Here is a 24,055-nt window from a genome sequence, read left to right as displayed (position 1 = left end):
AGACAGATTACAAATAAAAACCTATACACCAGGGATATTTTAGTTATCTAATACCACAAAACACATTTATAATACCATGAAAAAATATCACCATAAAAAAATGTCTGTTAACTGAAATAAAGTAAAATATATAAAAAACTCAAACTTTAAAATATTCATAAAAACTATAACAGTCTGATTCAACAAACATCACTTTTATAACATCAGCAGTAATAAAATCTCACAAAAACAGGAAAAAAGACAGCTCACCTATAACAGCATTAGCTATAGTAATCTTCAGCCACATTCTGTCCCTTATTTCTAGTCCTGAGTCTGGGAGCTGCATCACCTTTACAATAGTGGCCATGTCCGTCTTTCCCACTGTAAGAGGGAGATCGTCAAACTCTGTGAAAGACAACAAGATGATTAACATTACGCTTTGCAAAAAGAAGATGCGGTGATCTGTCAGAAAGAAAAGACCGTACCGTTTTGTGGGTAAGATCCTGTAAGTGCAGTAGTGTGGGAAATCCATGCTGCCGGGTCAATGGGTCTAACTGGTTCAGCTTTGGAAAAGAAAAGAGCAGACCAAGTCAGAGAAGATGGATAAGTATATCTGTGCCTGGCTTTTGTGTATCTGAAGGAAATGTAAACAAAGTGTGTGTGTATACTGACCTCTGGGTATTGTAAAGTAACTACGAGGGGAAGGGTCCCAGCATTTGGCAACAGTGAGACTGATGGGCCTACAGAGGACAAGTACAATAGTTAGTTGAAACACACTTACATCTGAGACAATTCAGACATCTTGCTCCTGTTCATTCTTACCCATTCTTTGAGACAATCTCTCTGAGGATCCTGACTGCATCATCATTGCTCATGTTTTCAAAGTTCACGTCATTCACCTGCAAGTCAAAAACATGTGGCAAAAACAAATGGTACCATTTTGAATATTCACAGTTATTTACAGTATATTTATAATTATTATAGAGCACAACCAAATTTCCAAGCTTCGGTAAGACTTTAAACCATTAATTTTATTGTAATTCTTTTAAAAATATATTTAAAAGTGTGATTTGTTATTCTTGTAAATATCTTGTAAATTAATAAAATCATAAAAGGCCATGGGTATTTTTTTTTACAATGAATATACATTTTCTTCTAATTATGCCAAGCCCTATAATATTTTACTGAGAAGAAATTGTAGGTAAAACATTTTCTTTAAATATAAAGGGCTTTGAATATTGTTTTGGACTATGTCCCATGTGTAAACCATGCATTATTTACATTAACTTACCTTGTTTTTACATTAAACATTTTGAATCTATTTGGCAACAACTGGTTGAAAAGTTAACCCTTTTAAATCATTTCAGAGTTTAGCTATATAGTATAAATAAACTCAGATGCTCAGCACTGTTTTTCATTTACACACAAGCCAACTGCGACCTTCTACGTTCCTGTATATAAAACAGCAAAAAATTTGCATTTAACTAATCTAATACTCATATCTTAAGGTAGTGTTCCTAATATCAGTGTGCTACACTGTGCCATGTCGATATAAAGCTGCAGTCTAATCCATAACTATTACTGTAATCTGCTGCTCAACTGGGATCAGCAGATGCTGCAGGCATTGAAGGCTGCATCTGCATCTACAGACAATCACTAAAGCCACAGAGCACATAGCCAGAGGCCAAATTTCATCCCTAAAAACTAATGTAAATACAAGCCGTATGTCCCTGAAATGTATAATCGCTTTAATACACCACAGTATCTTCCACCGGCAGAGCCAATCCATTGCATTATACTAATCTGCTTTTCAAACAAGGATTAAAAAACTGAGCTATTAGGTGTTTTTACAGAGACAGCACACCCAAAAATTAACCTTTTGTCTCATTTACTCACCCTCATGTCGTTCAAAAGAAGATATTTTGAAGAATGTTGGTAAGCAAGTAGTTTTTGTTTCCATTGACTTAAATTGCGTGGTGAAAAATAAATTGGAAGTCAGTGGGAACTGAAACTGTGTGGTTAACAACTTTTTTCATTCTTTCATGATTCACAGAAGTAAGTAAGTCATAGAGGTTTGGAACAACATGAGGGTGAGTAAATAATGACAGAATTTTCATTTTTTGGTGAATTATCCCTATAATGCATTTTTATTATTTTGTATTAAATGTAATTTGTAATTTAGTTTTAACCTGATTATTTTTCACCATCTCTGGGCCTTTTGCTGCAAAATAAGAGGGAGAACTTTGCTCTGCTAAAATCACAGGCTGCGGTTTTGCTCATTTAGTATTTAACGCCCAATCCTTTGACAACAGCCTCTCTGCATTGTATTTTTACATTGTCAGATTTACAAAAACAACTGGTGCTGAATTGTTTTTTTGTTTTTTTAAATTAGACTGAAATAATCACAAACAGAAGTTACCATTCCCAAGAAGTTTCATTCTGGACACTACATCCTACCTGCAGCAGCATGTCGCCTGGCTCTATCCTCCCATCTGCTGCCACCGCTCCTCCTTTCATAATAGAGCCGATGTAGATGCCACCATCTCCTCTATCGTTACTTTGGCCCACTATACTGATGCCGAGAAAGTTATATTTCTCTGTGCGAATGAAAGAGAACATGTAAGTGATGAATTTGTGATGTACTGTATGTGTTCATGTACAAGGCAAGCTGATCTTACCCATATTAAGGGTAACTGTGATAATGTTGAGGCTCATGGTTGAATCTGTGATACTGCTGAAGGAAGATGACTGTGGAAACAAAAGCACAGGAGATATGCGAGACCCTTAGAAGCCACATACAACAAAAACATCACACACATACATGTTTACTTAGCTATCTAAATGGGCACATTCCACAGACTTATATTGTTTTTATGTACAGCCAGTTATAAATATTGTAATTCGCAACCTAAACGTAACAGAAAACATTTTGCATTATCTTCTAAAAAAGTTTAATTTACTTAATTTTTAGTTTTTTAGGCACACACACAAACACACACACACACACACACACGTCTAACCCTGTCAATTTTTGCCACTTTGTGTCGCCGGCGCCTGCGCTTATGTCTCTTCATTAACTGAAAAGAAGAGCTCTGCTCTGTGGAACTGCTCAGCCTGAGAGAGACAAACAGAGGAGAGAAGAATAGATTGATTATTGAACATATTATTATGCTCCAAGAGCCAAGACTAAATAATAATTCAGTTACAAGTCTAGCACACAGGAAAAAATATATAAACATAGAATGTCAAAATGTTTACGTTTTTAATCATTCCAAACCAAACCTGCTAGCATTCTCATCCTCCTCGCTGTCAATGAAGGAGCTTGACTCTAGCTCACTGCTCATCATAGAGCCGCTGTCACAGGCCATGGCCGTGTCCCTCACCACCCGCTCTGCTTTAGAGTGACCGTTCACACGTGGGACTGAGAACATTGAGCATATACACAGTGAGGCTTGTCAAGGCCTTGTTGAAAATAATGGATCAAAATACCAACTAAGAGGTCCAAATACGTGGATATATTCATGGCTTGATCAAACCACGAGCGACAAACTTTAAAAGAAGAAAACATACACTCCCGTGGGCGTGGCTCTGCCTCAGGATGGCATCTGATTGGCTGGAAGGCTCTGGTGAGGCGGCGGCATCCCAGAGAGCCGGGCTTGGTATATTCCCTTTGGTGGAACCCGAAACACTCCAGGAGAGTTGGGTGGCCAGTGCTTCTTTCAACGGGCTGATATCGCTCTCTCATACCGTCTATGATATGCTCACTCACATGCCAGTCTTTTGATTTTTATTTGATTTATTTGCAGTCGCTAGTAAATTGGTATAGGTAAACTGGTAAGTTTGGTTTAAAAAGACAGGCAGAAGAACAGAAGAGATGTAGGGAACTGCGCAACAAACGGAGAACAAAATATGTTTAAATATGTAATTTATATTATGCATTTTATTTAGGATGGAAAGCAAACTAACTACAAAAGATGGTGATATAGCTTAATGCATCTAGACATAGAGAAGCAATCCTTTACAGAGCAATGTTTGACTTCCAGCAATGAAATGATAAAGTACTCAATACATCACCACTATTCGTGTGAGCAGCCTATTTAGCCTAAAGATATATCACATGTTTAGAGGGATAATACAACAATACATCACATGTGATACATTAGGTTACTGAAAATTAGTTCTTCACATGCTTGTTAAAACTGTAATTATTTCTACTTAATTTAAGTTATTTTAGTCTTATAAAATGTAAAAGTCAAACAAACAATTAAATGGGGTAAAATAAGATTTAAAAAAATTAAATTAAATTAAATCAAAACAAATTAATACCCTTTTAAAGCTGCTTTTTAAAGCTATTTTTAATGGTGTTTAAATATTTTAAAATATTGTACAAAATAGTGATTAAGAAAATTACCTCATTATTTATATATATACATATACACATTGTATGTATGTATATGTATATATATATATATATATATATATATATATATATACACACGTATACATACATACATGCATACATACATACATATATACACACATATTATACACTGTAAAACTAAAGGTGCCTCAAATATCCCTTTGAGTACTCGAGGAACTTCAAAATGTAATTAAATGCCTCAAAGCTCTTTTTTTAATAATAGGGTTCCTGGAGGAACCATTTCGGTCTTTGCAGTTCTTGCAAGAACTTATGGGATCCTTGAAGCACTTTGTTTCCACTTCTGAGGTTCTGGAGTCACCCTTTCATTACACAGAGACCTCAAAGCGCTCTGGAGGTTCCTGGAGGAACTCAAATTTTTTAAAAGGGTTATTGTAAGATCTGTTAACATTGAAATGGTTCCTGGAAGATCTGACTTGTATAAGCCAGCATCTGGAGGAACCCAGAGATTCATGTGACAGAAATGAAATAGGACTGATTATTATTATTGTTATTATTATTATTTACTTTTTTGGAATGGTATGGAACATAATCACTTTTGTGGCACTTGGCATGTGAAAACAAAAAACTTGGGCATGATTAGAAAAGACTAAATAGTCTTACAAATTGTCAAAAAAAAAGGGACATGCAAAATACAAATCAGCCAGGTATATCTAAAAATGATGTCTGAAAACACTGTTTTCAGCAATAGGGAATATACACACAAGGCCATACAGGCAGTGGCTACACCATGGTATTAAAGATTATTTTCTTTATTTCTTTCTGTCAGGTTGCACTTTTATGCCTCCATTTGTTGGATTTTAAATACTTTTGTTGTATAACTTAAATACTGCAATAACTGAAAAATAGTTTTTAGTTTAGAAACAAATGTAAAATTATTTGAAGGTAGATATTGTTTTCCCTGAAACTTTAAAGCAAACATTAAAAATATTATTGAACTAAATATGGCTCAACACATTGATTTCATTAAAAATACACTAATTATAACAATCAGTACAAGTGTAATATTTAGAATTTTTATTTCCCTAATGAAATAAGTTTCAATTATTCAGAAATAATTGTTTAACAATTAATATAATAAAAAAGTATGCTGTTGTCAAGAAGAAGAAAATGTCCTCGCGCACCTGCTGTCTGCTCATGCATCAAGTGCGATTTCAAATACAAAGCATCATTAACGGTTCCTCTCCTCAAAGAAACAACCACAGCGCAGGACTGTCTAACAAAAGGTGAGTAAATTCTCCAAAATAAATATACAGATTTACTATTCGTACACAAATTTCTGTACTGACACGCTTAACTGTATGTTTTTATATTTAAATGTTTGTTGTTTACCATTTTAACCGCTAATTTAATAGCCGCGATGCTAGCTATCATAATGAACTTCGTGGGACGAAATGGAGAGTATTAAATCACAAACGGCGATTTTTAGTCAGCTTTGTTCATTATATTCACTTTTAGTCATTGTAACTCTGTTCTTTTCTGAACTAATTTGTTGTCGTTTACGTTTGTTAATCGTTACCCATCCATGTTACATGTAGACTATCTAATAGCTTATTTTTCGATTCATTTAACTTACAGAAAAAAACAGTTTTTGTCCTTTTCTCTCCTCAGAACCTATACATTTAACAGGGTTCACTGAGCAGCACTAATGTAAGTAGACCTATTTTTTATTTTTTTTACTTTGAAATAACTGAAATAGTGTTTCAGAGTGAGGCCTAACATTAATCCAAAATTATATATGAATCCAGTCTTATATACAATATTAATGTTACACTGAATTGAATTAAAGAGTTTATAATTTATGTTTTCTTTTGTTTTTGTTTTTTTAGCAGTTAATGAAGACGTTGTATGTTTCATGAATATGGCTCTGTAGTGGACTGGTGGAGCTGCTGATGTCTGTTGCTGGCTGACAATAAAGTGATCTCTTTGGACTTACCTCATCTTTTGAAGGTGTGTAAATAAGTGAACAATTGAGGAGAAACATCAGAAACCGATCTAAAACATTCAATTACTTATAGTTTATATATTTTATTTTTTTTCCACTTTTATTTTCTTCTAAGAAATCCGAGCCTTGCTCCTGATCCTGCTGTGCTGGACGGTATATGATTAATTGAGGTAAGTCTGAGTTTGTGCATTTTGAGGTTTACACACACACACACACATATACACACAGGTGCATCAAAAAAAAACAAATTAGGATATCATGAAAAGTGTTTTTGTAACTTATTTCAAAAGTGAAACTTTCATATATTCTAGATTAATTACATGTAAAGTAAAACATTTAAAAAGTTTTTTTTTTGTTTGTTTTAATTTTGATGATTAGAGCTTACAGCTCAAGTCAAAAATCCAGTATTGGATTGCTGCAGTTAAAGCTATTGCTATTCAAATCATCAATCTTATTGTCTCTAGCAAAACAAATCATTACAGCTCCAAGTGAACCATGTTCGACAGCTCAACAAACAATTGTTCAGGCTTTAATGTGTGTTGCTGCAGACACCCGGAATTTGTACTGTAGGGATGGTCATTTAATTCAACTAAAATGTAAATATTTTTGGCTTTCGTGATCTGTAAGCTGTAATCATTAAGATTAAAACAAAAAAAAATTTTTTTTTTAAATGTTTTACTTTACATGTAATGAATCTAGAATATCTGAAAGTTTCAGTTTTTGAAACAAGTTACAGAAAAAAATTGAACTTTTTCACGATATTCAAATTTTTTTAGATGCACCTGTGAACAGTATATATATATACACACGAACACATACATACATAAATACATTCAAATATACATACACTGTGTGTTATTGCAATAGATATTGCATTGAACTAGTCCACAACCATTAATCAGTACGCTAATATAACAAAATACTCATTTTAAAGATACTCTGAATAAAACCATGTGCTAAATGAATAAATGTCAATATTTTGTTATTAAATTTTATGTAAATCCCTCCTTTTTCAACGAACTACACAGAATCTTACACTAACTGTGGTAATGGAGACCCATTTGGTGAGAGCAGCACTGCAGATTTTCCTGATGGTGAGGAGCTACTTGCTGACGAACCTACCAACATGATTTCACCTTATAAGTGCCTTTGTTCTATTCAACATTATACAGAAAAGCTGTTAAACGTACAGCAAAGTGTACTATTTTTCTGCTGCATTTGTTGGGTATTCAAGAGGAGATCATCAAGCTACCTACAGCTGTCTTGAGGCTTATCAATTTCTTAAAATTTCCTGTGTGAATTTTCCCAATCTGTGACCTCCATTTAGAACAAGAAAGAATGTTATCGTTGACTGCGATGTACATTAAATTTGCTCATTTGAATTGTACTATTTTTGAAGTATGATTGTTTTAAAGTTCTAAGATATTTGAGTCACATTTATTTGTTTATGGTTTTGTCAAGGTGTAAGTTTTATTTATTTTTTATTTATAACAATATTAACACTGGTGTTCCCATGAATTTGATTGTGATGTGCAGTATTGATTATTTATTTGAAACTTCTATGGATGTTGTTGTTAATCAATAAACAATGTTTGATATGTATTCATTTTAGTTTTTCTGTTTGTTTATTAAAATAATTAAATGTCAATAGCAGGAACAATAAACTAGAGGGAGGGAGAGGGGAACAAATATTAAAGAACTGAAATTGAGAAATGGTGCCTCGAAGCACCAAGGTGGTTCCTGACCATTCTTAATAAAAGGGTTCCTCCAGGAACCGTTAAAAGTTCCTCAGAGAACCACCCCTTTTTAAAGGGTGCCTAGAGGCTCTACAGAGGGTTCCGCCACAGTGGCGAAGTGAAGAACCCCAAAAGGTGCCTCCAGGAACCTTTAGTTTTTACAGTATATATATATATATAATTCTGTAGATATTATGTTTTGTTTTTTGTCATAGTCTACCCTTTTCACTTGATCTACCCAAAATACACGCGAATTACGAAAGTCTTCCTGATAAATTAATAATATTAAAACACTACAAAACATTTGAATTGAAAACCTGAATACTATTTATTTGAAATAAAATATGTAAAATGCCTTACCTCAGAAAGCGCTAACGAGAGAAGAGCTGCTCTCCGCCGGTGCACACAAATAAACTACTACTACACAGACAGAGCTCCCGCGGGAGCGCGCAATATGAATTTATTACCCGCCCCTTCTGTTCGCGCGCTGCCATTCATCAACAGCAGCACTTGGGACTGTGCGCGCGACTGTTTCGATTTTTGCGTCCGATGCTGGAGAGTGAGACCATGTGCAATTATAATTTACGAGCAACATATGACCACGACCATAGATAATGGAGATTGTTCACAAACCCCGCAAGGTGAGAAAAGAACCTGTAAAAGAACGCATCTACATTTTAGCTAATTAAATCATTTTATTTACTTTATTACTATTTTATTTAATACTAAATGTCGTAATATTTAAATCAATATTGTATGCCCTGGAAAAAAAAACATACATATATAAATAAATGTTAAGCTTGACTAACCCCATGTTCTCTAAATAGCCTACATTACTGAAGTTTTCTGAAATTGAGATTTATACATCATCTGAAAGCAGAATAAATGAGCTTTCCATTGAGGTATGGTTTTTAGGATAGGACCATATGATCGAGATACAACTATTTGAAAATCTGGAATCTGAGGGTGCAAAAAACAAAAAATCTAAATATTGAGAAAATGCCTTTAAATTTGTTCAAATGAAGTCCTTAGCGATGCATATTACAAATTAAAAAAATAAGTTGAGATATACGGAACATTACCTTTACTTAATATCCTTATGATTTTTGGCATAAAAGAAAAACTTATCATTTTGACCCATATTTGGCTATTGCTACAAATATACCCATGTGACTTGAGACTGGTTTTGTGGTCCAGGGTCACTTATTTTTTTCATTTTCGTAACAATACATTGTTAGTTATTTGGATGTCTTATGTAAATTCTTTGTGTTGTGTGTTTAGCATTGGGGGGAAAAAATATACATATATGCATGCATACATACATACAAAAATCCACATCCCTGCTTTGCATTTTGATAGAAAATCAAAAAAGGGCCACATTACAAAATACCATCTGGATGCCCAGAATCCTTAGCTTCCGCCGGGCTATTCCCAGAGGAAGAGTACATCTTGTATACCTAATATTTGTTTCTGCTTTCTGTCCTATTAATTGTGAACTCAGTGTTGCACTGTCACCACTGACACTGTCTCCAGACTGGCCGCCTAATTAAGCCACACTGATTAATGATCAGCAGGAACTAATGGGGCAACAGAGAGCGCCGCGCTGCCGTCACAAACACACAGATAAATTACTTTGAGAGGTCTGGGTGTGTTTGTGTGTGAGAAAGCATTTGTTTTGCTAGGGTGAGGACTATGTTGAATGGACGACAGGAAGGGTGTGTGATTCTGCTCTGTTAACGCCTGTTGTTGTAAATAAATGTAAAACTTTTGTCATTGTACAGTTTACGGATGTGTTCATTACTTGAGCAGTTATTTACTGTGCCAACAATCAATGAAGGGAAAATCAAATACAGAACAAAGTAATAAAGGGAAATAAAGTGTACAATGAGAGTGGCTGTTAAATGTCATTTAAATGACAGATTGCTTTATTTGTATTGTTCTGTAATATTAATGTGAGAACATATTTAAAAAAGATGAAGTTGTTTCAGTTTGTCATGGCAAGTAATTAAGGACAAATTAAGACTTTCCTCTGAGATGATAAATGAGCTTAATACAAGCCAATGCTCACATACAAAATACAAAGATGAATAAAGCAATATTCACAAAACAAACACACAAAGAGATGACTTTTTGACCCTGGTTTGAAAAGACAAATGTATTTAGCACTCTAATGAGGCAAATATCCTACATAAGAGGGGGTAAAAAACATTTGCCATTCTCACGGTAGGATCAAGCCATGATTATATCACTTTTGTTCAAGAATGTAAAATGTTTGTGGTAAAAATAAAATGGCATGTGCAGGAGGGATTTGGTCACATATGCTAAAATTACAGTATTTATTTTCATTGCTACACTCACATTCATCTCTCCTCCGTCTGGTCCTTTCTCGTTCCCGCTCTCGACGGTGGCGGAGAACAGACTCGCTTCCAGTTTCTGTGTCCATCCCATCTCGGCTGTTCACTGCATTGGCACTGAAGCAAGCACACAAACAGAAACATATGCAGCATGAGCTCTGAGTGACATGAGACACACAATGCAACAACTGTATTATCTGATACACAGTGCTTAGGTGTATGTCACCTATGTGCATGTAAAATATACATATGTAAGCAATGGAATGCAGACTATTTTAGCTTTTGTGAGAAGGGCAGAAAGGGGACAAGAGTGAGAAGGGGAGAGATAGTTTACTCAGTGAATAATGATTATGACACAGGGGGTATTTCATCATGAAAGATCGGTTTCTGAATTACACCCCTGGGGCAGACAACAGTACATCTATATGTGTTTTCTGCAGAAACCTGAGCGAGGTGAGAAATTTATTCCACCTTCACTAAGAAACCTCGACCAAGCAGACGTAATATGGTACAGATGCCCTATGAAGGACATGTATATGTCATAACCCATGAATGTGATAACCGTTGGATTTTTTTAAACCATATAAAAAATGAGTCTGTCCTTTCCCAACTGGAAGACACAATATATTCAAATACACAGCAGGCCAAAGAAATTGATGAATCTTTAAGGACAAATTAATAATTAAACAAGAAACAGCCAGTCAGTTATTGCTACTTTAATACAAACATGGTGATGTAATAAAAGTCAAGTCAAGTCACCTTTATTTATATAGCGCTTTTAACAATACAGATTGTGTCAAAGCAAGTTTCCAATATCAAACTAGGAAAATAGTGTGTCAATAATGTAAATTTATGCATTTAAAAATAACATTCAATAATAATTTTAAATATAGCTTAAAGCAGCGATTACTGGGGTTTAAGCACATAAGGCATTTAAGCACATAAGGAAAAAGATTTTATGTTAACATGGTTGTAACCACCTAAATCAATGATTAAAAATAGCATTTTGGGCAAATGCAGGTAATTCACCAAAGAAATATGATGATTTTTAACAGTTATAACTGTTGTAGCGCCACCTTTTTCATCTAGAGTTTTCGTTTAGGTTTTATAGGCTTTTGGGTATATTTGGCCACGCAACTTTAATAAATGACCCTGTTATAGCTAACCAAAGGACAAAATTAGGGATCGACGATGTATCGGCCACCATATCGGTATTGGCCGATAAATGCTAATTTTTCTGTTATCATTATCAAACTGATAAGAAAATCAGCAAGTCTGTCATATTATAATGAGAAGATTACTGTTAAATAATTAATGGAATCTTTGTGCGCCCGTGTTTTAGCGCGCTGTTACAGGAAGAGCGCATCCACAACGGATCTACACATTCATGACTAGCACAGTTAAGTTCGCTTGTGCATTTGCAGCCTTTTGTGCAATTGCAGGTTGTAATATTGTATTTATTTTATGCATATATATCTGATTTATCTCATAAGCCTATAGAATTCGTTTGGTTAAGTTAATAGATCGCTTCTGTGATCATCTTTAGCTCAGCGCATGCAGCTCAAACAGCAGCGCACAACATTAATAACTAGGCCTATATGATTGGGACTATCATATATTATAATGCGAACATATTATAAAACGTTGTGAATTCTTTGGTCTAATTTGTCGTGTTTCAGCGCGTTGTTGCAGGGAGAGCGCATCCACAACAGAAGTTACACATTCTGGTTAGCACGTAACTTAGTTCGAATTATTACTGCAGTGGTTTGGTTCCGATCAGGTGAAAAACCTAGGACTAGTTCGCAAAAGTAGGTTTTTAACATATTTGTGAATATTTAATGAACGATTTGATTGACAGCAATGGTTCTTGAGGCAAAGTTGCTCATTATGAGAAGATCTATCAAATGATGCATATTGTGTGGATGTGTGAAACACCACGTGATTACAGAACCATAAAACTCATTAGCACCAACTAGTGGCCGATTTCTTTCAAAATTCTTACAAACCTTTAGGGCCATGAGTCGAACATGCCCACCAAGTTTCGTTCTGATCAGCCTCCGTTAACCTTGTGCTCAAACTTAATTGGCCAATGGTGGCCATGTTTTTTGAGATACGCCAATGTCCTCATAGATCCTTATGGCACTTTGGACAAAGACACTGCATACCAAATTTCAAGTCAATTGGACCAACGGTTACCTAGTTATAGTTTTTTCGATCTTATAGCGCCACCGAGTGGCAGATCTGCGCTTTTTTTTTTTTTTTGTGATCAATTTTTTATTTTCTTTAAATCAACAAAACAACATCCATTCAAACAAACAACAGGGAGGGGGGAGCAACAGACACACCATCAACAATTTCACAATCTGAAAGAAAATAAGAAAAACATTTATTTGACCAAAGATTGAGCTCATACACATGTGTACCAAGTTTGGTGAAGATATCTCGTTTCGTTCACGAGTTATAGCCTTTTCCGCAAAATTGGCCTGTGACTTTCAAATGTTTTGGCGCCCCATTGCAACAGTGAGTTGAAATTTCAACTTTTTTTTTGATAATTATTGATATTCACTGTCCAGAGAATGTTTCTGCACTGGTTTGGTTCAGATTGGGCGAAAAACCTAGGACTAGTTCACAAAAGTAGGTTTTGGACATAAAAACCGGACCTTGCAGGGCGAATCTACGCCTTTACGCAAATCTACAAGCGGTTTAGGAGTTATGAGCAGTTCAAGTTTCTAGGCCATACGGTTTGGTCTGCACGATCAGTTTTACGCCATTACAGTAATAAATTATATTTTATATAAATTAATATTAATGAACATTGAAATGATAATAGAAAACAGTTGTTTAAAAAAACTATAAGGTTTCACAACATTACTGATTTGACTGTATTCCTGTTCAAATAGATGCAGTATTACAACAAAAAAATTGACCCAAAACTTTTGAACAGTAATGTATTACAGCATATTTATTCTAACCAAAAATGTGAGTTACGCTGCATGAAACAAATGTGTAAGCAGTGAATCAGTCAACCAGTGTAAGAAATTAAGGACATGCCATCATAGTTATGTAATCCAATGAGTTTTTGCTTTGCTGTGCATTTTAAAAATCAGCCACAAGAGGGCAGAAATATTTATTACCGCAACAGCATAGTGATGTACTGAACATTCCCATCTGTATGGCTCAAATACAACTTCATAGCCACCAACCATTTTTACCATTGGATATCATTTGGCATTATCACTAATCAAGTTAAGAGCTGCAAAAACATACCTTGATATTCTGCAACGAATATAATCCACAGAAATTTGTTTTACACAATCTTGTTTTGCTTTCTTTCCTTATAAAAGGAACAGGATGCATGAATGTGTGACTGTTATAATAATAATTATAATAATGTTTCACACTGTAAAAAAAAGATTTAAAAAAAAAACTGTTAAGTGTAAGTTACCTTACCATACACAGTAAAAAAAAATTAAAAACTGATTATGTAATTTTACTGTAAATACTGTCTATTTTTTCCAAATAAAAACTATGAATTACTGTATAAAGAACAATGAAAAAACAGCAATTTAACAGGTTATTTTGTACAGTGCAAGCAACATACATTATAGCTCACAATAATAACATCAGTCCTGCCCTTGAAACATTTTTACTTTTTGTTATTTTAATAAATTCACAGCATCTTCTCTATTTATAGATGTTCATACACTATCATTGCTGTTCAGGTGACCTATTCTATTCATAGTCCTTTTCATTTTCACAGTACTGCTCTCTTGCCTTCTGAACCCTTTTTGCAAAATATATAGTATTCTTTCCCATTCTGGTTAGATGCTAACTGTACTCTGCATAATGACAATAATGATGAAATTAATCTAGTCTAAAGGTCATTATCAATGAAAATGCAAAAGATGTCCTTTCTGTCCTCCCCTCTGCACATTATTTTTTTATTTGGTCATCCCATTGCATAACAAGTGAAGCAAATTCAAAAAGGTCCCTTCTGGGGTGTTCTGCTATGGGGCAGATACACCACTCATTGTTTACCACAACTCCCTTCAACATTTGTGTCTCATGCTTTCTGGATGACTGAGCCCAGTGGGGGAGCAGGAGCCAAAGGGATCTGCTCTCTTTTTGCTGTTGATATTCCTGCATCCACAATATAAACATACGTGTGTGAGAGAGATTATTATGTAAATCAGGGATTCCCGACCGGGGATTACATCAGCAGGATTCAGGGGGTTCTTGAAAAGATTTTTGATTTTGCTTTGAAAACAGAAATTATACATGAAAAATTTTAGAGCTGTAAATTCATTTAATAATTAATTGTGATTGTGTTGTATTGCCACAGTCATTGTATTTTATTTTATTTATTTATTTATTTATTTTTAAATATAACACACATTTGGTTTTTGTATAGCGTAAGATCAGGTGAATGAGTTTGATTGAGCAAGAGCAGGGAAAAAAGGAGGGAATTCATGTTTATTTGCATGTGTTCTAGCATTTTGTATTTTAAAATGTAATTTACATGACGGCTGTATGTCGGCGCACTAACCACAAGGCTATCGGCACTGACGCGGATGGAGATTTTTGTGCTGAAATATGACATGTACAAGTTGTGCATCTGTTTAGGGGATTTGTCCTGAAGTGTTGGCTGCACAGGATACATGCGTGTTGATACTCACTGGAAAGAGGGGGGTCTGGAGTCTCCGATGCCTCCCGTCCTCTCCAGTGGTGGGGGTAGCTCTGTATGACTGTCAGTGCATACCGACATCCCATCTGTGTGGGAGCTTTCGGCCAATACAAGCTACAAACAGACACATAAATGCGTATTAAAAAATGTAATTGTCTAGTTGCTTTTTGTGCACAATGTGCAGGTTTCAATGGCTCTTCTTTATCCCTCACTCAGTTTGGATGAACAGGATGTTTGAACTTTTCTATAAAACTCATGATAAAAGACAGCAACAAACAGAGGCCTCAAAAGGTGCTATATAAAAATGGCATCCAGCAGAATGCAATTTCCTGAATTATGCATTACACTTTAGAGTCGGTCTGACTTCAAAGTGCTTTTCAGACTTAATTAGTGTAATGAATCAGTGAACTAAAACTGGTGATGTCCAGTATGATGCAGTGTACGATTTAGGGCATGTGCTGCATCTTTCTTATGACATATGAATGCATGACTGCCTGCCTTTTCCACTCTGATTCAGATGTTATATAAGGCAGAGGTTATCGCAGCTCACCCATGACACCACTCTCCCGTTGAAACAAGGCAGTTTGGCGTTATCGTCAGAAACTTCCTCTTTGACAACCCTGCAGAGACACAAAGGAAAAAGAGGCATGTATTATTAATTAGAATAGCGTTTGAATAAAACTGCTGTATTGTTTGTGGATGTTGTATATACCACTGCTCAGTCCCACCGGGATTTTGCAGGACCTTTTTGTCCTGATTTGCTGCCTAAAATGACTAAATTTGTTTTTTTGTGTTGTTTTGCAGAGAAAACCAACCAATCACCATGTATAAAATGTGACACTGATTATACATTTTAAATGTTATAAATTCTAAATACATTATTTCATAATTAATTATTATTAATTATTTAACAATTATACTGTTTTTTTGTTTCAATATTATTTTTTCCAAATAGTGACTGCATTCACTAGAAACATTTAAAAAGTGCAAATCCAGCTTTAAGGGGACTAGCAAATATTCATCCCAATATACATTATATTCAGTACTACATATAAGTAGTTTAAAAGTATCATTAAACCTCTAGAAACATTATTAACACATGAACATACACAAAGCATTGGATTGCTTGCGCAGTATTGATTAATTGAAATAAGACAAAAATGCAAGCTGCCACAAATAATACTAAGTTTGCAAAATCTTGGAGGGACTGATTGCTGTATTCAACATGCATGTGCTGACAAATGAGCTCTCATAGGGTCTAGATGACATCTTCATGTGCTGCGTGATGTGTAACTGTGATCCTGTTTAAATGTGTTGTTCAGACTGACTTTGCTAATTGTAAACTGTCAGAATGGATGTGAATAGAGGAGCATATGGTGAGGATCCCACATGACAGCCTGTCATGAATGTGTCAACTCAAGTATGCCAACCTTATGCAGGCAGATTTTTTTAATGTTTAACAGCAAACCAGTCTGAAAAATAATGTTGTAGTGTGAGATGAGCTACTGAAATTAACATGCATTAAATTTATGATATCAATGCTGTCATAATATTGCTTATTTTACATGCTGTTGAAACAATCTAGTGTAGTGTTTCTCAGTGGGGACATTTGGAGCGCTGGAAGCAATATTTTTGAAAGGGGGGCACTGAGGTGTTCTTGGGGGGGCGTTTGGTTAACAGGGTATTTTCTAAAACCAAGAGACAAATATTATTTTTCACTGAAAGCTAACTGAAAGCTTCCGAACATATCACAGCAGTAAAAAGGGTGTTCAAGAGTTCCAGGAACCAGACTATGTGGAGCGGCAACAATTTCTCCTCCGCACTCCAAGCATTCAATAATCACTTAGTTCACCATTTCCAGCTCCTCGCTCAACGGATAAGAAGCACTGCTCCACCACTAAAGTATTTCAGTGTTTTGAAATAATCACAAAATTCTGTTCTATTAAATGAAAAATAAATGCACAATACTAGAAGAATAGTTTAATACTAAATTACTGTTTACCTCACTTGTCTGTGCAACAAATATGAATGAATATGAAGAATATGCTGTAACTTTTCCATTTTTAAGCTGATAAATCACAGTACAGTGCAAGTTGACAATTTTCTGCACTCCTGAATGTTTCTACGTGTGTGCGGTCTGTACGTTACATGCAAGCTTGTGTGTTGTGTGCATGCGTGCAGTGTAGCTATGTGAATTCACTAGGGCTGCAACTAACGATTATTTTAATAATCGATTAATCTGTCGATTATTTTTTCGATTAATCGATGAATCGGATTTAAAAAAAAAAAAGCATTCATTTCCAACCCTTTATTCAAAACAGAACTAAAATCTTTAGAAAGTGCACAAACATGTTGCTCCTTGAACATCCCTGAGCTGTTATAATAATAATAAAATAAAATAAAAATGGACTAACACAAAAAACATACACATGTATGCTTTACATCTGCCAAATATATAGACTTTTTGGGGGAAAGTGCAAAAAATTAAATAATTTAACAACACTGCGTCGTTAGCGTTGGTACTGTATCAGACACCTGCACTTAACATTATATGAAAATCAAGCTCAAATGGAGTTAACAATGTTTTTGACCAGAGAATGACGGAGATGGAGTGTTTTGTCTGTCATTAGAACGGCTGTAACTGTTATCTGAAGCAGCAAGTGCATTATGCTTTCATCAACTTTTACAGGTTATATAACTTTGATTGTAGCTATATGGGCGCTTAGTTTTTTCTTGTTGTTTAATACACTTGGCCAAAATCTCAAATTAAGCGCTTATGCACATAATGCACAGGATATTTAAAACGTTTAACAGCAAACCAGTCTGAAAAATAATGTTGTAGTGTGAGATGAGCTACTGAAATTAACATGCATTAAATTTATGATATCAATGCTGTCATAATATTGCTTATTTTACATGCTGTTGAAACAATCTAGTGTAGTGTTTCTCAGTGGGGACATTTGGAGCGCTGGAAGCAATATTTTTGAAAGGGGGCACTGAGGTGTTCTTGGGGGCGTTTGGTTAACAGGGTATTTTCTAAAACCAAGAGACAAATATTATTTTTCACTGAAAGCTAACTGAAAGCTTCCGAACATATCACAGCAGTAAAAAGGGTGTTCAAGAGTTCCAGGAACCAGACTATGTGGAGCGGCAACAATTTCTCCTCCGCACTCCAAGCATTCAATAATCACTTAGTTCACCATTTCCAGCTCCTCGCTCAACGGATAAGAAGCACTGCTCCACCACTAAAGTATTTCAGTGTTTTGAAATAATCACAAAATTCTGTTCTATTAAATGAAAAATAAATGCACAATACTAGAAGAATAGTTTAATACTAAATTACTGTTTACCTCACTTGTCTGTGCAACAAATATGAATGAATATGAAGAATATGCTGTAACTTTTCCATTTTAAGCTGATAAATCACAGTACAGTGCAAGTTGACAATTTTCTGCACTCCTGAATGTTTCTACGTGTGTGCGGTCTGTACGTTACATGCAAGCTTGTGTGTTGTGTGCATGCGTGCAGTGTAGCTATGTGAATTCACTAGGGCTGCAACTAACGATTATTTTAATAATCGATTAATCTGTCGATTATTTTTCGATTAATCGATGAATCGGATTTAAAAAAAAAAAAGCATTCATTTCCAACCCTTTATTCAAAACAGAACTAAAATCTTTAGAAAGTGCACAAACATGTTGCTCCTTGAACATCCCTGAGCTGTTATAATAATAATAAAATAAAATAAAAATGGACTAACACAAAAAACATACACATGTATGCTTTACATCTGCCAAATATATAGACTTTTTGGGGGAAAGTGCAAAAATTAAATAATTTTAACAACACTGCGTCGTTAGCGTTGGTACTGTATCAGACACCTGCACTTAACATTATATGAAAATCAAGCTCAAATGGAGTTAACAATGTTTTTGACCAGAGAATGACGGAGATGGAGTGTTTTGTCTGTCATTAGAACGGCTGTAACTGTTATCTGAAGCAGCAAGTGCATTATGCTTTCATCAACTTTTACAGGTTATATAACTTTGATTGTAGCTATATGGGCGCTTAGTTTTTTCTTGTTGTTTAATACACTTGGCCAAAATCTCAAATTAAGCGCTTATGCACATAATGCACAGGATATTTAAAACGTATATAGACAGCAAATAACTAATTCTTCTCCACTCTTCAAACACACAAAAACATTATCCTTTACTGACATAGTGTTTGAGTAAAGAAAACGCTGTACTATTCAAACACCAATTATTTATTCACCCTTGCATTGCGAAAAAGCAGAGATCTCATCTTCTCCAGGCTGTGCGCGGCGCGTCAATCTGAACGGAGGCGGGTGAAGGTACGAGGTCTCGCTGAGAGCTCGATGATCCAATGGCGTTACAGTTTTACTGACAAGTTATTTTAATGCTTATCATTGGTTTACTATTTTTAAAACTCTCTGATTTAAAATAATAAAACGAATTATAAGCGACTCAAGTTTGGATAATTTTTCACAGCACCTGACTGGGCTAGGGTATGCCATACTCTGCCATACGCAAACGCCGCCCCTGCTGCCACACCTTGGATGACTTGGGTCGACGGATTTCTCTGCCTCCGCCATGTATCTTTCCTCTACCTCCGCTCGTTTTTTTTTTTTTTTTTTTTACTTTTGTTTTTATTTATGAGGCGCCAAACTCTGCTAGCATCCGTGCGCGAGAGAGACCGAGTGTGTTCACTCCGCTCCGCTCAACTAAAGTTTTTTTTTTTTTTAATAATCAAAGCGTCTCCGAGTCGCGACACAACGAATCGATTATGAAATTCGTTGCCAACGCTTTTAGTAATCGATTTTTATCGATTTAATCGATTCGTTGTTGCAGCCCTAGAATTCACCCAATCAATTTTGAGTATCCACATGCTACAAACAAACATACTTGAGATATAACCTCCCCCATTGCATCATTATAACCTTCACCTTCTTTCTGATATGAGTTATCCACATATCTGTCAAACATGTTCGCAGGCGATTCATCGCCAGTGATGGGAATAACGGCGTTATAAATAAACGGCGTTACTAACGGCGTTATTTTTTTCAGTAAGGAGTAATCAAACAAATTACTGTTTCCCCCGTTACAACGCCGTTACCGTTACTGACAATAAAATGTGGCATTACTATATTATATTATTAGAATTTAATTTTTCAGTTCATCTGAATGGATGCGCAGTGTAGCTGTATTTGACGTACCATAAACTCTAGTGTGAAGGCGCACGACTCGCCGTCGCTTTCTCTCACATACACGCACACAAAGAAAGATACAGATCAAGAGAGTCTTTCATAACATGCAGAATTGACGCGCTACATGTAAACGATATTCTTTGTTGTATTTTCCTGTCAAAATAACGGGATAAAATAATAATTTTAACATTTTTTAAAAAGTAACGCAATAGTTACTTTCCCTGGTAATTAGTTACTTTTATAATGATGTAACTCAGTTACTAACTCAGTTACTATTTGTGAGAAGTAACTAGTAACTATAACTAATTACTTTTTAAAGTAACGTGCCCAACACTGTTCATCGCCGATAATGCGATATTGCATAGCTTGTCAAATGAACTACAGCTCTGTGTAGTAAATGCTGCTCCATCTGAAAGCACGTGATGGAGATTTACTACTAATCACAGAACCGGCTTTACTGACGAGATGCGCATGATAATCACATTTGATTATTTGCACAGCCCTAATCGGATGCGAGTGTTGTTGTCTCGCGTTGTGAATCCACTTCAGACGCAGCATGAGCGCAAGCGCTTGGAGTATGCCCATGGCTGTGGGTGGTCCCCTGGCAATTTCAACCGACTTCCAGAGGCCAGCATGAAAAATACTCAGAACAGTTGACGGCCCACTGCTGCACGTCATCACGAAAGCTTATCATTTGCACATGTTTTTAAGTTTTGCCAATTTAAACATTCAAAACATTTTAAAGCATTCAAGAACAAGACATGAAAGAACTCAACTGAGTACTCGCGTTCCATGTTCAGTGTGCACACAGAGGGTTGTGTCTCAGACTGCGCGAAAAACAGAATTAAATTTTCTTTTGTGGTGTCTTGCGCTTGAACGAACAAAACACACCTACCAATTTAAACATGCAAGCACAAAAATATGCGAAATACACTTAATTGTGCCACATCTCACAGCTCTTGAACAGCGAATTGAGTTTTGCCTCTTCTTGCGCTTGAACGGGCAAATACATTAAAAATTATTTTGAAATCATCAACATCTTGAGTATCCTTGAAAAACTGTCGGCTATGTTCTAAGAGAATTTAAACAGTTGAGAAAGAAATCGGATGTGTATCATTATGTTGGATCCATGCTTTGCCTCTTAATGTGGCCGCAAATAATTTGCAAGCTGCTGTTAGTGTCCTTAAATGTTAATCCAAGAAAATAAAAGAGAGATAATCACTCACTACTCTTGACTGAATTACTTTGCAGTTTTAACAAGAATTAATCTATATTTAATTTATACACTGAAGACTATGCAGTGCTATACATTTGATTATTCAGTTTCTGTACCTTAACATTGTTTAATTTGTATCTTTGTTCTATTTATTTATTTGCGTTATTTACACAGTTGAGTATGTCAGAAATAGAATGGAACATCAATTTACTATCGGAGATTTGTTGTGTCGTGTTGTTCCATGCCACATCCAGTGTAGACAGAATCACTGACTATAATCGGTTCTGTTGTCTTCAGTCGTGTTGCTGCACTCGCGTCCGTTGCAGACACAAGGTAAAATGAGAAAAGAGCTCCAGATCGTGTCAGTGAAGCACTGTTTGTTTGTTTGCTTACCTTTATTACAGATTTGTTTCGATGCATGCTTATCAGTGAGACTGAAAGTAAAAGATGATGCTGAGTCACACTATATTGGATCCAACAGTTAATACCGCAACTAGGGATGCACTAAAATGAAAATTCTTGGCCGAAGCTGAAACCCGAACAAAATGAAACATTGGGCCAAAGTCAGAATACCGAACGCGTTTTTTCACCATTGCATAAATTAAATAGCCAAAATGTGCTTTTTACTGTTTAGTCTTGATTTTCAAAGAAAAGAAAAACAATTACAAACAACAACTTAAAAATATTTAACACTAAACATTTTTAACATTCTAGCAGACATTATAACAACAAAGCACAATTTCACTTCAAATGTATAAGTAAAATAATATTTTTTGGGCATTTTTGAGACCCCCTTCTTGAATCAAGAATGTATTTTTTACTGTATAAACAAATGCAGCCATGGTGCTTCTTTTTGTTGACAACAACAGACTTATAAATGATTTTCATTATGAATTTGGGAAGACGTTTGTCGCATGTATCACATTGTCACATCCATGCCTTGTAAAAATTCCTAAAAATATGACTGAGCAACTGATGAGTAACACTGTTTCAGCGCAGATTTTCCTCGCGCTTTGGTTTTTAATGCTTCCACACTGCAGATATGTTCGCTGCATTATAAAGTGTGTGCGCGCCTCACTCTACGCTGGTTGCTGTTTGATCGCATCACGTCATTATTCGGTACACTTTGTCCGGTCTTTTCACTTATTCGGCTGAACACCGAAAGAGCTTTTTTTGCTATTTTCAGTCCAATAATTTTGATAGGTTTGATATATACGGAGTATTGTTATGTTTTTAACACAAATGGCCCATGTTGTTTTCAGAGTAGATCACAGCAGCGTCCATTATGCTCCTTTTACTTGCTGTTGGAATTATCATAAATATGAGTTTCCTATTTGGAAATTGAACATGAACAGCCTCTCTTTTTGTATTTACAACCGGAAAACTCAGAGATAATTTTGATACCCGAGTTTCCGAGCTGGGCGAGCCTTAAACTTTACATATGGTGGAAGAGACAAACATAGCAGTAGTACTGTAAAGTTTTATTCATTTTTCTTACAACACCTACATTGCTTTCTCCTGCCATTACAGTCATGTATATTTACATAAATAACCATTTGATGCATATTGTATGTATTGAACACAGCAAAAATAGCATTTAAACGTCCTACTTCCCACTTCTGAAGTTGTAATTCCGAGTTTGTCATATTCAAGTGCTTTGTTGTCGGAAAGATCAGAAATCCTGGTTGACAGCCTTGAACTTGCATGTTTCTTGGGGAAATAAATACAATTCAGACAGATTCAGCAAAGAATCATTCAGACTGATTTGTGAACTGGTTTGACTGATTCACTGAAAAGAACTGACTTGAACTAGACATAGCCTAACTATATAATGGTACAATACACAAGTAAACAAAAAGGTTTCCATTATTGTGGGAACTCTGTTCAAACACAAGTACCATGTTTCAGGACTACTCATGAACATCTATTTTAACTATGCAGGAGATCACTTGCAAGACTAAACACCAGTTAACAAAAAACTTAATTGCAATTTACAGTTTTCATTTTAGGGTCTTCAAAATTAACAAACATTAGACAAACTTTTTTTAATGTTTCGAACTTCTTTGAAATTACTGCATCATTATCCATTAGCAAAAACAGAACAGTTTATTTTCTGTTTTCAATAACAGGCATTATAACAGACTAATAAATATTTAGCAATTTTTCAGTCTCTCTTTATCTCTAAGTCTGAAAACAGAGAAATTCCAGTCTCTCCACACACGGTCTTGGCTCCCACTTGCCGTTTGCTACAGTGAGGGCTCCACAGCGAAGAGCGACTGGACACTGTAGGTTTCTAGCAGTCACCCAGTTCACATACTGCATATTATCCCCAGACACCCAGATCCAACTACCCACTAGAAAGTGTAGCCCAATCCACGCATAATTACTCTGGACGTCTTTAGCTTTATTCTTAGCCACTTGCTGCTCCGTAGCTGTTGACAGACTGGCCAAGTCCACATATCTGTCTCTGCAGTGA

The 24,055-nt window shown here is 35.5% G+C and overlaps 1 protein-coding gene and 1 long non-coding RNA gene across 3 annotated transcripts in view; one reads left to right on the top strand and one right to left on the bottom strand.

Moving 5' to 3' along the window:
• The window catches only part of dvl1b (dishevelled segment polarity protein 1b), a 45,778-nt gene that overhangs the window by 5,107 nt on the left and 16,616 nt on the right, over positions 1-24,055 (bottom strand). Inside the window, exons 2-12 of the mRNA XM_058791838.1 lie at positions 15,687-15,756; positions 15,129-15,250; positions 10,457-10,569; positions 3,262-3,400; positions 3,000-3,093; positions 2,658-2,727; positions 2,437-2,576; positions 802-878; positions 652-719; positions 465-542; positions 250-384 (exon numbers count right to left, since the gene is read on the bottom strand). Of these exons, the coding sequence (XP_058647821.1) occupies positions 250-384; positions 465-542; positions 652-719; positions 802-878; positions 2,437-2,576; positions 2,658-2,727; positions 3,000-3,093; positions 3,262-3,400; positions 10,457-10,569; positions 15,129-15,250; positions 15,687-15,756 (1,106 nt within the window). The remainder of the gene's footprint in view (positions 1-249; positions 385-464; positions 543-651; positions 720-801; positions 879-2,436; positions 2,577-2,657; positions 2,728-2,999; positions 3,094-3,261; positions 3,401-10,456; positions 10,570-15,128; positions 15,251-15,686; positions 15,757-24,055) is intronic.
• Positions 5,573-8,254, top strand: LOC131549553 (uncharacterized). 2 transcript variants are annotated; one of them, XR_009273431.1, is made up of 5 exons: positions 5,573-5,643; positions 6,029-6,067; positions 6,247-6,367; positions 6,478-6,532; positions 7,391-8,254. It is a non-coding gene; the product is annotated as an uncharacterized LOC131549553 (long non-coding RNA). The 2 variants fall into 2 exon arrangements; XR_009273430.1 differs by having other exon boundaries at positions 5,596-6,367.

The sequence above is a fragment of the Onychostoma macrolepis genome, chromosome 11, assembly GCF_012432095.1.
Source record: "Onychostoma macrolepis isolate SWU-2019 chromosome 11, ASM1243209v1, whole genome shotgun sequence".
Taxonomy (NCBI): Eukaryota; Metazoa; Chordata; class Actinopteri; order Cypriniformes; family Cyprinidae; genus Onychostoma; species Onychostoma macrolepis.
Note: the sequence above shows the minus strand (reverse complement) of the source record. Positions and strands in the feature narration are given on the sequence as shown.